General features: G+C 39.7%; 1 protein-coding gene across 1 annotated transcript; it reads left to right on the top strand.

Annotated features, from left to right (window-relative positions):
* Positions 1-2,979: 2,979 nt before the first annotated feature.
* Positions 2,980-12,911, top strand: GZMK (granzyme K). Its single transcript, XM_045887838.3, has 5 exons — positions 2,980-3,142; positions 3,495-3,642; positions 9,780-9,930; positions 10,706-10,975; positions 12,410-12,911. Exons 1-5 carry the CDS (start codon positions 3,079-3,081, stop codon positions 12,581-12,583), a joined length of 807 nt encoding a protein of 268 aa, XP_045743794.1. The 5' UTR covers positions 2,980-3,078; the 3' UTR covers positions 12,584-12,911.
* Positions 12,912-14,714: the final 1,803 nt, after the last annotated feature.

Raw genomic sequence — 14,714 nt, 5'->3', positions numbered from 1 at the left:
CGGGCTCCCTGCTCGGCGGGAAGCCTGCTTCTCGCTCTCCCACTCCCCCTGCTTGTGTTCCTGCTCTCGCTGTCTCTCTCTCTGTCAAATAAATAAATAAAATCTTTAAAAAAAAAATAAAAGAAAAAAAAAAGAAAACTTAAATTTTATAAAAGGCATAAAGAATATATGCCCTATTTTATGATTAGACTGAACAGATAATAAATAGCATTTTATTAACTAAAATAAATTAGTATGGAGCCCTGACAAATGGCTGTAACTGCTTCTAAACTGACACTCAGTTTCTGTCCTTAGCTTGCCCTAGGTGGGTAATGAACAGGTCACGGACGGAGACAGTTCTGGGGACACGTTTTGAACGGCATGGCTTTAGAGGGCAAGGCTAATGAAAGTGATGAAGCAGGTGTCTAGTCTGGGAAAGAAAGCAACCCAACGGAGGGAACCACACGTGGTCTTTGGGCAGACAGCTGTTCCATAAGGGTCTCCCAAAACACTGGAGGATCAAAAGAGAGAGGAGGGATGAAGGAAAACAAAAGCACTGTTTTTGCTCTCTCCAAGAGCAGCTCATGAGGACCGCTGAGCACCACGCAGCACAGGCGGACCGCAAGGTCCCTGATTTGTGAAGCCGGTCCAGTGCTGAGCACCGCCACACACTCGCTCAGCCCAGCACAGCTGCTGCAAAAGCCATCCAAAGCAAACACGGCTCTCCCCACAGCAGACTCAACAGAACAAAACCAACACCCAGAAATAAATTGGATCGCCGAGCTCATCATGTTACACAGCTCACTGTTCTCAAATCCAGGATCCTGAATATAATAACAAATGATACTATTAACTGGCGCATCGGTCTGAAGCCAAAAGCAAATAACTCATTACTATAAACCAAATTGATTCTCAGAATTTTCCGGGTCAGCTACAAGAAAGAGTTATGAGACTGTCCTCCCAATTGAACTAAATCTCACCCATGTCTCATTGCAGTGTATATGGCTAACTCCTTTTTCCCCTCTGCAGAGCCAGCTTGCCTCTTAGCACATCTAAACTTCAGGGACTTCTCAAAGCGGGGGAGACATGTGGTCAGGTTGAAAGCAACGTGGAGCCTGGAGCCAGCACCTAAGGGCTGAAGAACCGACCCTGCCACCTGCTAGCTTGGTAATCTTTAGCAACTCTTTATCCACAAAACAAGACTGACGGCCACCTCCCTGGAAATTCAGTTGAAGATGCTTAGCAATTTGTAAAAAGCTACGTGGGTATGAGTCCTCACTACATAGAAATAAGCAGCTGAGAGATGTTTTAACCATGCCTCCCGACCCCTCCAGAAATGAAGCTTTGTCTCTTACACAGTTCATTTCCTCCTCAGAGTTCAAACCACTTCTGCACACCACACATGATTTTCCTTATGTCCCCAGCATCACTGGGATATAGGAGGGAATTGGCATCACTAGATCCACTTCGCAGCTTGGAAAAGTGGCTTATGTGCGATCTACCTAAGGCACATTAGCAGTGACAAAGATGACTTGAAAATTCATAGGGACGTTTGGCTGCAACTAAGAAGTTTGGTTTATGAAGTTTGTGGCTTTTCTTAATCCACTCCCCCTTGTCTCACCCGCTGGGACTCTGCAACAGGAAGTCACCACTCTGCATTCATTTTGCTGTTAATTCTGCTTATGTAACACCCAGAAGAGCTTTACTTTACTTTGCTGCATCCTTGTAAAGTGAAAACAGGATATTTTTCAACTTCTATGCCCTGGCAGCACATTTATTAACATACAAGTTATTTCAGGTCAGGCAAATAATTTGGTCCCCGTTACATGCTGTGGAACCTTAGGTAAATTAAGAAAACATGAAAGTATATAAATGATCATGTAAAGAGAATTTGGAAATAATAACAATTTAAGACACTTACATAATTAAATTATAATATATCCTATATAATTATAATATTGTTTATTATTATTCCTACTGTCTTATGCTAAAAAACAATTTGGTAGGATTCTCTTGCAATCTGCCAAGCATAATAGCTCTGGATTTCAATTCTCCTTTATAAAAAAAAAAATAAGGGATAGGATGCCTATATCTTAGAAAAAAGAAAATAATTTCTGTGAATTCAAGGTAAATTTTGGTCAGTATTTCTGGATTGGGGTTCCAGTGCCAGATTTATCTATTTGTACTCATAAAATTTGCACCATTGATCAGCAAGAAGCACAAACAGAATCTTGTGGAATCTTAAGTTTAATAGCTTTGGTAGTGAAAGAGAAAGTACCATAGAAAGCGAGGCTATATATTTATCATCTGTTCCCGAGGAGAATGACGAAATGCGGTCTTTGATTTTTAAAAGATATTATTATCAAGGCCCTGGATAATCACATGATTACTTTCAATTAAAAATGAGTAAAGGAGAGACCCGGAATTAAAAATGTGTTACCAATGTTCCTCTCTAATACATTATGAAATTTCCCAAAAATGTAACTAAAATTAACCCAAATTTGGTCAGATTTAGAGTAAATGGCATGACTAGGAATAAGTTTGCTACAAAACATATGGGTTTTTCTGGATGATGTTCAGGCTTTAGCTAAACCTACTGCAATGCAACCACGATCTGTGCAAGGTTCCATGTCTCTCCACATAATAAATCTATGTCCAGATGAAAAATAGAGAGAAACTAAATATGATAGGCACCACTTTCTGCCAGGAAAAATAAAAAGTATTGCTATAGAGCAATGAACATCTTTGGATCCTATCTGCAGCTTCATTAAGTTCTTATGGCTTGGATGTTTTTTATTCTTTCCCCATTTATAACATGAGTACTCATATAGATATTGAAGAGGGTTCACTCCTGAAATGAGTTCTTTATTGCATATACACCAAAAAGTGCTAAAAGCATAGATCTGATCTCCTCAAACTGATAAACACTTTCAAACATAGGTGTGAAAAACCAAGATTCGAGTTCCACCACTGCTGTCTGAAACACTTGTGGTGAGAAAGATAAAACTTTCAAGGTCAAAGCTCAGTCTTCAGAATCTTCTTCCTTCACCAATGCCATCAGAATATTTCATCTAGGCTTCTTCAATCAAAGCCATCAAAATGGTGAAGTTTTCTTTTTTTCCTCTATTTTTCCTAACAGCTGGGGCTTATATGACTTCAGAGTGTAAGTACCTCCTAGACCCACCACATTTACGCATCAAATGAATTTCTAGTGATTGTGTTGTTATTTAGAAATGAAAATTTTTCCCAACCATGTCTATCCCTTGAAACTGCATTATCAATTATTAAATTTATTATACTATTTTATATTATTTAATTATATATTATATATGTTATATATAATATTATATATTATTAAGTGTACATGTGTTTATCGGTAAAATTATTATAGCCATTAGGAGATTGTAGGGTGGTTTTTTTTATCTTGGAAATGATATAATGACTATTGGAAGAAGAATTACATGAAATAATCCGCTTGGATCTTTCATATTAAATCTTTGGGTTTTCTTCTGTAGGTTTCGGCATGGAGATTATTGGAGGGCGAGAAGTGTCGCCACATTCCCGGCCATTCATGGCCTCCATCCAGTACCACAGCCACCACCTCTGTGGAGGCGTGCTGATCCACCCACAGTGGGTGCTGTCCGCGGCCCACTGCCGCACCCGGTGAGTACCTGCTCTGACCTTGTGCGTTCTACCTCCACCGGCTAGAAGAGAAGCTCGCCTCTCCTGGAGAGAAGTTTGTTTTTTAACATTCTAAGTTTAATGAGCACTGTAATGTTTGAAGAACACAGATGTAATATCAAGGGGTATAAATAACAGTTCAATCATATATATGTATATTCTTTTAATTGAAATAGAGTTGACGTATAATATCAGTTTCAGGGGTACAACAGTGATTCAACAATTATGTACATTATGATAGGTTCACCACGATTAAAGTATTATATTATTGACTATATTCCCTGTGCTGTAGTTTCATCCCTGTGACTTATTTATTTTAAAACTGGGAAGTTTGTACCTCTTACTCATTCGTCCATTTTGCCTATCCCTCCACCCCTCCCCTCTGGCAACTACCAGTTTGTTCTCCGTATTTGTGAGTCTGTTTCTCTTTTTTGCTGTTACTGTTTGTTTGTTTCTTTGTTATTTTGTGGATTCCACATGTAAGTGGAATCATATGGTATTTGTCTTTCTCTGGCTTATTTCTCCTAGCATACTATCCTCTAAGTCTGTCCATGCTGTAGTAAATGGCAAGACTTTCATCTACCCTTAGCTTCCGTGATCACTGACCAACTGGTGGAGTTGACTTACCCTCTTGCCCATCCAAGTTTTCCGCCCTGAGTTTTCCTTTTCAGGGAGAACTGGGCCACCTTTCCCAGGCAGGCCATGGGACAGATCCAAGTCCTCCGTGGAAGGCCAGGGAAGGCAACAACCGTGGTAATTGGGGCAGCGGCCTTCCTGACCTTGCTAGACAGCCTGTGTTTGTATCTCTGCTTTCCCATTTTACAAAAGGGGAATAATAATAGTAGTACCTGTTTCATGGGGTTTGGAGGATTAAATAGTACCTATTTAAATATTTTAGTATGCTTAGCACATATAGTAAGCAGAAATAAGTTGCAGCCATTATTGTTATAGGTACGAGAAGCCTGCGTGGTTAATGGATTTTTAGAGCCCTCATGTTAACTTCTCTGCCCTGCCTCCCACCCCAGAGGCCTGAGGCCCACAGTTTGGGAATCACAGCCATAAGGGGGCAACAAACTTCCCAGCAGAAAAAGAGGGAAAAAAAGTTATAGATGATTTCTACAAGGAAAAAAGAGCTATTTTTCTGGGATACTTAGAACAAAAGCTTTTCTCAAAGTACATTTCAGTCTGTGATTCTCTTACTTCAGCTAAAAAGTCCCAAGCTCTTCTTGGGATGCTGCAACCTTTGCAAAAGGAAAAGCCATAGAAAACCAATTTGGTGTTTGTTGCTTTGTTTACTTGTTGGTTTGGGGGGATTTGGTTTTTGTTGTTTTTGTCTCTATGTTTCTTTCTTCTGTCTCTTGCCTGAATAAGCCAAGGAGAGATGGGGCTTTCTTTCCTTACAAACATTATAGCACTTCACTTAAGAATCTCTTGGCCATAATGGTTTGCTAACCAGACTATGGAGCAACTGAATTGACTTGCTTCTCCATGTCGATTGCCCACATTTTAATAAGACTAGACACAAATTTAGAAATTTTGAAGCCTGCAGGAAGTGAGAACTTCTGTTTTATTTCTAAATAGCAAGCTACTAATCTCCAGTTTAATATGACTACGTCATTCATATGGGGTTTCTGCTGTCATAGAAACCACCCTTACATCCCTATCACTTCTATCCTGTTCAGAACACTTGTCTCCGAAGGACCAGCGAGGCAGAGGGTGACTATCAAGAAATGTTCATTCAATTCAGGATATGCACATCTTCAAATATCCTTATGGCACACACTCAAGTGGATTCTAACCTCCCCAGACATAGACCTTGACTTATAAATGCTCAAGAAATTCTGGGTAGAAAGAAGGAAATAAATTGGAAGACTTTCTTTTTTTTTTTTTTTTTCCAAGCCAAAAACACAGTGTGTGAAGTCCTTCACAAGCCATAAAGTGCTTTCCAAAAGTAAATAATACTATTAATTTGAATTTAAAATTTTGTCAAGTGAACTTGACTTGATAGGAGTGGGTCCTCAAACTGACAAATTGGGGAAAAGAGATCTTGGAATTAAAAAAAGAAAAAAGAAAAAAAGAAAAGAAAAACCAACTCTTGCTAAATACCATTTTAAATGGCCAGAGTTTAAAGAACTCCAGAATATATGGATCAAATTTCCTCTCCAGGACACTTGGGTGTAAAAATGTAGGTGGATTGGTGCTTAGAAAAATATTAAGCTTTATGAAATCCAAAATATTTATGAAATAGTTTAATGGTGGCTTCCCACAAATGTACTCCCAAGTATCCTGGGGGAATACTTACTAACTTGAGCCTCTGCTTTCAGCAAAACGGTGAAGGAGGCCAGATCTGGGGTGCCCCCTTCTCACTCCCCATCCACGCAGCTCCTTACTGCGCCTCTTGGCCCCTCTTAGTTGCCTTGCCAACTAGAAAAGGAAACCAGTAAAAAAGCTTCTTGTCTAATTTTATTTACAGCATTTCAATTTATCAGAAGCAAAACTCTCACCAACTCTTTTCCATTGTTTTTCTGAATCTCACCCCTCACTGAGCATCCCCTCCTCTCACCTGCCTGGGCTGTAATTAGATGAACACCCCCCTACCCACACACACCCCCGCCCCCGCCGCAGCCCCTTCCACTTGGCCTCCCCACCATCTCAGACTGCCCCAGGGCATCCAGAGTAGAATGGTGTAGATTCAGGCCCCGGGGGCTTAACCCAGTTGAGCTTCAATCCCGCCTGCATTTGCATCCTGGAGCCTCCCCTTAATATCTGTGGGACTTTCTCAAGTTTGTTCATTCACCTGAGCCTCAATCTTCTCATCTGCAAAGTGGGGATAATCCTAATACCTCCCTCACAGGACTGTTGTGAGGTGTAAATGAGGGACAATATGTAAAATGCTTCGCACAAAACCTGGCACAGCACAATAACGTAGTAAGTGTTATATCATGTCATCAAGTTATTTTCTGTACCTTCCGTGGTAGTCACTGAGGCACAAGTCTGATGATCCAGGCGTGCTGAGGATGGGACTGTAATAGCCCCTCTCCAACAGCCAGGTAATTCCCTCGTGTCTTAGACTAAAGAGCCTCCAGGGGGTCAGGACCCAGTCTTTGTCAGCCCTGGAGGAGTGGATCTAAGTAGAAACAAGGCTCAGTGCTGAGGCAAACTGGCAGAGGAAATAAGGGGCTTGAAGGGGCTTGACATGGGGCTTCCAGAGTGTCATGGAAAGGAGCCCTGGACTTGGAATCACAAAAGGTGCGTTTGAGTCCCGATTTCCCTACTTATCATGTGTGTCACCTTTGGCCAAAGAACCCTTCCACCAATGAGGACTATACCGCACATCAGCTTGAACAACACTGAGAAAGGGTTCTTTTTAAGCCCAGTGGAAATAATGTTTCAGTAGACAGAAAAGGATTACTGTGAGCAACACTCTGGTTCCTGCTCTGCATGTAGTTCTGTTCCAGGTAAGTCCAGGGTGGGACTCAGAAAACTGCATTTTAAACACACATCTCCAGAGAATTCTGAAGCAAAGACCACCTGCAGAGAAACCCTACAATAAACAAATGAAAAACACTGGTATTATTACATTTCTGTGTGAATTCAGACCTGGGTTTAGCTAAGGAGGTGGCATCCTAAAACTCAGGTAATTCCAGGTATCCTGTGGGCAGAAAAAATGACCTTTCAGATTCCAGTTGGAGTGTATCAGGAAACAGAAAGTCAGAAAGCATTCATAGTCTGCTTGCGTTGTATTGGGTATTAACATGTCCTAGTGGAGACAAAAATAACCAAAATATTTCAAAGGCATTAACTAATCAAGTACGTTGGTAAAAGATGAGGAAAACCAGAAATTTTCTCAGCAAACATCCCCTAATCAAAATTCATCTTCCACACCCGCATTTGTACCCCACAGCCTTCCTTGTGTTTTTTATACATGTTTCCATCTTTTCTGTTAAAGCAGTAGTCCTGGGGATTTGGTATCATTCTCCACCCTCCCCCCCACCCCTCCACAGTTTGGTTTTAATGAGTATGTTGAATTTGAATTTGAATCAATCCTAGGAAATCTGATCCACATCCTTTGAGAAATTTCATCCCCATCCTGATTTTGCAATAGGCAAACTTTTCAACAAATAGAGCTGAAATTCCCAAAATAAACCAAAATAAACTATTTTGGTAGAAACTGAAGAGTGGTCATTCCTGGCAGTCACAGTCCTGCCATAGGCAAACCCACCCCACTGTAGTCCTGAGCTCCTTCTTCGAACCTGAAACAACACTTTCTTCCGTTTTCTGTATGTTTCTGTGCCTTTTAATTCTTATTAATCTTTATGAATCCATATGTGGGAGTATGTGTGTGTTTTTATTTTTAATTGAAGTATAGTTGACATACAATATTTTGAGTTTCAGACGTACAACATAGTGATTTGGCAATTATGCACATAATGGGATGCTCAGCATAAGTGTATTTACCATCTATTACAAAAGTTATTGCAATATTATTGACTATATTCCCTGTGCTGTATTTTTTATCCCCGAGTTTTTTTTTTTTTTTTTTTTTTAAGATTTTCTTTATCTATTTGACAGAGAGAGACACAGTGAGAGAGGAAACACAAGCAGGGGCAGTGGGAGAGGGAGAAGCAGGCTTCCCACTGAGCAGGGACCCCGATGCAGGGCTTGATCCCAGGACCCTGGGATCATGACCTGAGCCGAAGGCAGATGCTTAACAACTGAGCCACCCAGGCACGCCCCACCCCCCACCGAGTTATTTTATGACTGAAAGTTTGTACCTCTTAATTAATTCCCTTCACCTATTTTGCCCATCCGCCCACCACCCCCCTTTGGTAACAACCACTTTGTTCTATGTGTCTGTGAATCTGTTTCTGTTTCTGTTTGTTTGTTTGTTCATTTGTTTTGTTTTTTAGATTCCACACATAAGCAAAATCCTATGGTATTTGTCTTTCCCCATCTGACTTATGTGGGTGTGGATGTTTTTATTATAATCTGTCTTAATCCCTCTTTCAAGTGACAATGAAATAGTTACATGTAAACAAGTGTAAGTCTTTCTAGAATCTTCCTTGTTCCCTAAAGGATTTGAAGGAGCTTCCTAAAGGCACACATTAAAATGGGATTTTTTTTAATAGAATGCTGAATGCCCCAAGGTGTTGTCAAGATCTCAAAAAAAGAAAACATTTCTATTTCCATAACTAGATGTAAATGTAATTTGGTCGACATGCAGTAAATCAAATCAATTGTCGCACTATCAAAACACTGGTACTGGAGCTGTATATGACCAGGGATAAGACAAAACAAAGCAAAACAACTCTTGTTTCTTTATCTAACTCACCTGTTTCTATCCTCTAAATCTCCACAATGGAGTTATCAATGGCTACTAACCCTACAGTGTCTTTATTTCAAACTAGCAATGATTTTTCACATTGAGGCAAGTCTTCCTTTCTTGTCCAAATTATCTTTCTAATTGACAGGACAGAACATAGCTTATCTGACAGCCATGTAATGGATCTTATTTTCCATATGGCCCTGAGATGAGGTCTAGATATACCAGATTAGTGAATGCAGAGTTGAGTCTTTACTTTTTAGTTATTAAAACACTTAATGTTGGGAAGATGTAAGAATTTTGGAGATTGATGGTAGTGATTAAAGAACAACAATGTAAATGTATTCAATGCCACAGAACTGTACATTTAAAAATGGTTTAAATTATAAATTTTATGTTATATATATTGTACCTTAATTTAAAAAATTAACAATGGTGGGTATAAATCTCAACCCACAACTTGAGAAATATAATTTCTTTTTACATAAATTAACAATTTTGTTGTAAACTTGATCTCAATTAGAATTTCATTCCTTTTCCCCACAGTAGGGTATAAGTTCTGATATTCTTTTGAAATACTAGGGAATTGAGGTGGGGTGGGTCTGAGAGCAGGTCTTTTGGCCCTTTATATCATCCTTTCATGCTTGGGTTCACTAAGACCTCTGTCACTCCACCTAATCCAAACAAGTTACTTTAAAGATGGCCTTTGTTCCTCTATGTTCTCCACCATTTCTACTCCCCACTGGGGTATTTGGGACTCGTTCTCTTCCTTCTATTCTCTTTGCTTTTTTTTTAGGCATGCAAAAGTCCAGTTTTTCAAAGTGATTTTAGGAGCACACTCTCTCTCAAAGAAAGAGGACTCCAAACAAACATTTAAGATTGAAAAATTCATACCATTCTCAAGACTTACATCATATCGTAAATCAAATGATATTATGCTGATTAAGGTATGTAGTGTTGCCTTCCTTCAATTTCTCCAGCATTCTTATACAACATAGTTCAGCTGTTATATCATCTACAGAAAAGGATTTTGTTAGCACTGTCCCCATGTTTGAGGTAAATGTGACATATTCTATAAGGGCCCCTTTTACTTTATATACTGCCTTGAAAGAAACAAGAATTTATCACAAATGCATCAGGTCTGTGTTTAAACAAAGAAAAGCAACCCTGATGCTCACATATGTGGGAGGGGAACATCCCAACAAGCCCAAAGATCCCCACTGGAAGCTTTTTTCTCCAAATGCTTTTATCATTAGCAAATGAAAATTGCAAGTCCTTTATACAACCGAGCCAACCAAGTGAATTCAGGGACACGTAAGTGAGTTATAACTTAGTCTAGACCATACTTAGTCTAGTCCAGACTTAGTCTAGACCATACTCAAGGGTCTTATCCAGCAGGAAACAGCCCAGCCCTCAAAGTCATGACCTATGGATGTTATTCCACAGAAAACCATCCAATGCAGAGCAAAGGCCAGTTTGCTTAAGACTGGGCAAAATTCCTGCTCTGTCTAAGCTCCCTCCCTGAGCATCATTGAGCTCTACAGGGATTGGAGAGCATTTCAGAAAAGTAACAACCACAAATACAGCTGCAGGCTACCACCAAAGTAGATTCAAGAAGAGGGATGCCTTCCTAGACCAGAGGGACCACACATACATTGCTCAGACTAATAGCAGAATACTACTGGGGACAAATGATAATTTATGTTCTTTTCAATCTGTCAGCTTCACACGGCTGCAACACTTGACAAACATGTCCAGCTGCTCCACCCAAGCTCCAAAAATGATATCAGAGCTGGAACAAAATGCCAGGTTACTGGCTGGGGAGCCACCAACCCACAATTTTTAAGGACCTCTGATACCCTGCATGAAGTTACTGTTACGGTTGTAAACCGAAAACTTTGCAACAGCCCAAGTTATTATAACCACAACCCTATTATAACTGAAGACATGGTATGTGCAGGAGACACCAGGGGCCAGAAGGATTCCTGCCAGGTAAGAGCCCATCCATCAAATAGACAACTCAGAATGCTGTGCATGCAGTCGAACCTCCATGTGCTCCGAGCCCAGAGGAGAGGTATGGAGAACAGAAAATCACAACTCCAGAGAGTTCCTCTCCATTCCTGCACTGAGTTCTCTATTCTTTCTCATCTACCAATGTGAATGAGTCATAAGAACTTCCCCAACACATAAGAACTCTTTAAATGTCCATGAATCAGGATGATAGACTGCATCTGATAACTTTTACAGGCTTCTTCCAAGGGATCTTACCATCCTTAGAAAGCCTACCAACTCTGAGGTCACTAGTGGTGTAAAATATAACTCCCTTCCCCCCCAAAAAACCCCACCATTGTAGGCAATCAATAGAGAGGTGTTGGAAAGCCCAGATGCAAAAAGCTCAAGTATATGGTATGTGTTTCTTAAATGATGTTGACAGATTGAAAGGAAAGGAGGCATACTTTTCAGAATCTCTTGTTTTCCAAGGCAGTAAAAAAACATAGGTGTTCATGTTTGCAGGTGACACGTAGCACAGATGGATTACTAATTTTTAAGAAATTAGAATGCACTATTGACATCATACTGTATTAAGCCTTGTTGAGGGGAGGACATGATGCTTTCAAAGATCACCTGTATCTGCCGTGCCCCAAGATTGTCATCCCCCTCAGCCTCTCTTTCCATGGCAACCAGAGCACAAAGTGCTACAGTTCCCCATGGGAGTGGCAGCAGAGGCAAAGGCTGCTCTTCAGATTTGAAAGCCCCCTCTTGTCACGCTGTCACTTTCCTTGACAGAATTGTAGTTACATGTTTAGGTCTGAGTCCTCAAGAATCCGTTCACGGAGCAAGTATTTACAAAGTGTTGTATTTGTGCCGAGCATTATATTCAATTACAGGAGAATGCAAAAACGGGAAAAAAAAAAAAAAAAGACAGAGTCCCTGCCACCAATGTATTTAGTACGATACATTTCTCCTCTCTGCCCATCTCAGTAGCAACTTGATTTCAGATCCGTGAGCACCAAGATGAAATCCACAATTTAAACATTTCTTTCATTTCAGTAGATTCCTTTAAACTTTATATCTACTCATTCCTTAATGAATAAAGTTCTATAGTCACTGATTATCAAAGGTTGTATATATAAGTAGTCCTAGACGGAGACAGGGATATGGACAGAGAGACAGACAGACAGACAGACAGATGGACAGAAACATGGTCCCAGACAGAGATAGGGACACAGAGACAGACAATGGACAGAATCATTGCCCTGGCCAGAGACAGAGACAACCCACACTGAGTAAGGGGCTATATCAGGAACTCTTGAGGACACAGAGAAACCAAGGACCCACATAATAATCCTTTGAGTAACAGGTAATTAATGGTAGAAAAAGTTCAATAGCTTCTCACCAAGTATCTGTCTATTTTCTTCTTTCTAGGGTGACTCAGGTGGCCCCTTGGTTTGCAAAGGTGCCTTCTATGCCTTAGTCTCTGCAGGTCATAAATGTGGTGATGCCAAGAAGCCTGGAATCTACACCCTAATAACCCGGAAATACCAGGCTTGGATTAAAAACAAGCTTGCTCCATCTCAGACAAACTATGACCACAAATGATTTTCTTGGGTCTACCAGTTGCTTGTTTTATTTTCATAAGATGTCCTAGAGTCCACCTTTGTCTTTATATGTAGTTGGATGTAAAGTGGAGCACAGCTAGGGTCCACTCCTGCTTCCGTAGGACTGATTTTGTCAAGGAATCAAGTTCTCTTTCACATCTGTAACTGCTGTGTTTTTACTATGCTGATTTCATTCTGAATAAAACTTAGAAGACTATGTCCTTATCTTTCATGCAAATGAGAAAAAAGCAAATGATATACTTCCCACTCTATTCACACTCCCCCAAAGGGCAAAAAAAAACCAAGCCTTCAGCCAGGCACCAACTTCAACCAGGTTTATGCTGTGATTTCTGCTGTGGTTTTACCCTAAACTGTGCTTTTAAAATAAGAAACAGTAAATTCAAACACCCCAATTCAAGTGAAAAAGGAATCATCAAGGCTAATACAAATATTTAGGATAGTACTTATTATTGATTTCTGTCATACTTCATTCCACACAGGATTTAAGGCAATGTACAAAAATATGTGCCATAAAACTAAATATGAAGTTAAAAATAATTTTTCCTCAAAAAATTAAAAATAGAAAATGTTATATGATCCAGAAATTCCACTGCCAGGTATTTATCTGAAGAAAATGAACACACTAACTTGAGAAATTATCTGTACCACCCCATGCTCACTGCAGCATCACTTACAATGGCCCAGATGTGGAAGCAAGTTAAGTGCTCATCAATGGAAGAATAAAGAAACTGTGAGATATATATATATATATATATATATATATATATATATATATATATAAAATATTCAGTAATACATATAATATATATTATACATATATATGTATATGTTTATAATGTGTATGTATATAATATATAATTATATGTAATATATATATAATATTCAGCCATAAAAAGGATGAAATCTTGCCATTTGTGACAACATGGATGGGCCTCGAGGGCATTATTCTGAGTGAAATAAGTCAAAGACAAATATCCTATGGTCTCTCTTATATGTGGTATCATCTACAGAGAACGGATTGGTGACTGCCAGATGTGGGCAGTCGGGAGATGGGAGAAATGGGTGAAGGGGGTAAAAAGGTAAAAAAAAAAAAAAAAAAAAAAAAAATTTAAATCATAAATAAATAAATAATTTGGTGAAGAAACTGAAGCAAGGGGGAAATGAGACCTTTGAAGAAGAAGATGAAGACAGGAGTGTTACTACCCAAAGGGCCACCCTTTTCTTCCCATACTATTGCTAGAAGGAGTTGTGTTTGCCTCGTATGCTTCACAGGAATCAATACAAAAAGAGCAACACAGTCAGTTATATGAATTACAGTATCCAGGAAATAAAAATCAACTTATCTGCCCAGACATAGGACAACTGGTGCTGATACAGGGCCTGGAGAGGACTTTTTGGGGGGGATCTGTGTCAAGGATGCTGTTCCAGGGCTCCCACATCCCTACCAACTGTATCAGATCACTTGAGAAGATCCTTCTGTAACACACGTTGCCCCAACTCCTTGCTCAGACATTCAGACTGAATGGGCTTGAGGTGGGCCTGGAAGTCTGCACGGTTTACAAACAATTCAACTGATTCCTATAAATGGGCAAATCTAAAAAGCCGCTAATAGTGAACATCCTTAAAAACATCTTACAAGAAAGAACAATTGTTCTTTTATAAGCCCTTCGGTGTGAACCGAGGACTGCAGACCAGAGTGCAATTCAGTCAGTGTCCTGGAGGGTCTCACTGTCCTTGACTATGGCCGCCCCGTAATGAGAATCTGACAATTTCTAATCTGGTGGCGGAGGACAGGGGAGTCATTCAGGCTTCTCCTTCAACAGTCGGAAACCAAAAGGTTATTCTCAGTCTCTATATTTCATTTGGGTTTCAGAGGATGCATAGTGCTCATTTCTAGGTGCCACCATCGGGTTTCTTACATTCATATAAAAATGGATGCTTTTATTTGTTTGTTTGTTGTCATGGTCCTCAGGAACCACTCACCAGGACTACTCTACTAGAAATACTTTGACAAGTGGAAGCACTGGGTTTAAAAGGAACCTAATTAAAATTATAGAACTGCTTTGAAAGTAAGTAGTAAAAAAAAAAAAATAGTAGTTAAAAAAAAAGGT

The sequence above is a fragment of the Mirounga angustirostris genome, unplaced genomic scaffold (genome assembly GCF_029215605.1).
Source record: "Mirounga angustirostris isolate CCGP_5_RB_7025 unplaced genomic scaffold, mMirAng1.0.hap1 SCAF_7, whole genome shotgun sequence".
In the NCBI taxonomy this organism is placed as follows: domain Eukaryota; kingdom Metazoa; phylum Chordata; class Mammalia; order Carnivora; family Phocidae; genus Mirounga; species Mirounga angustirostris.
The sequence above is the reverse complement of the archived record's forward strand: the minus strand, read 5'-3'. Positions and strand labels throughout refer to the sequence as shown.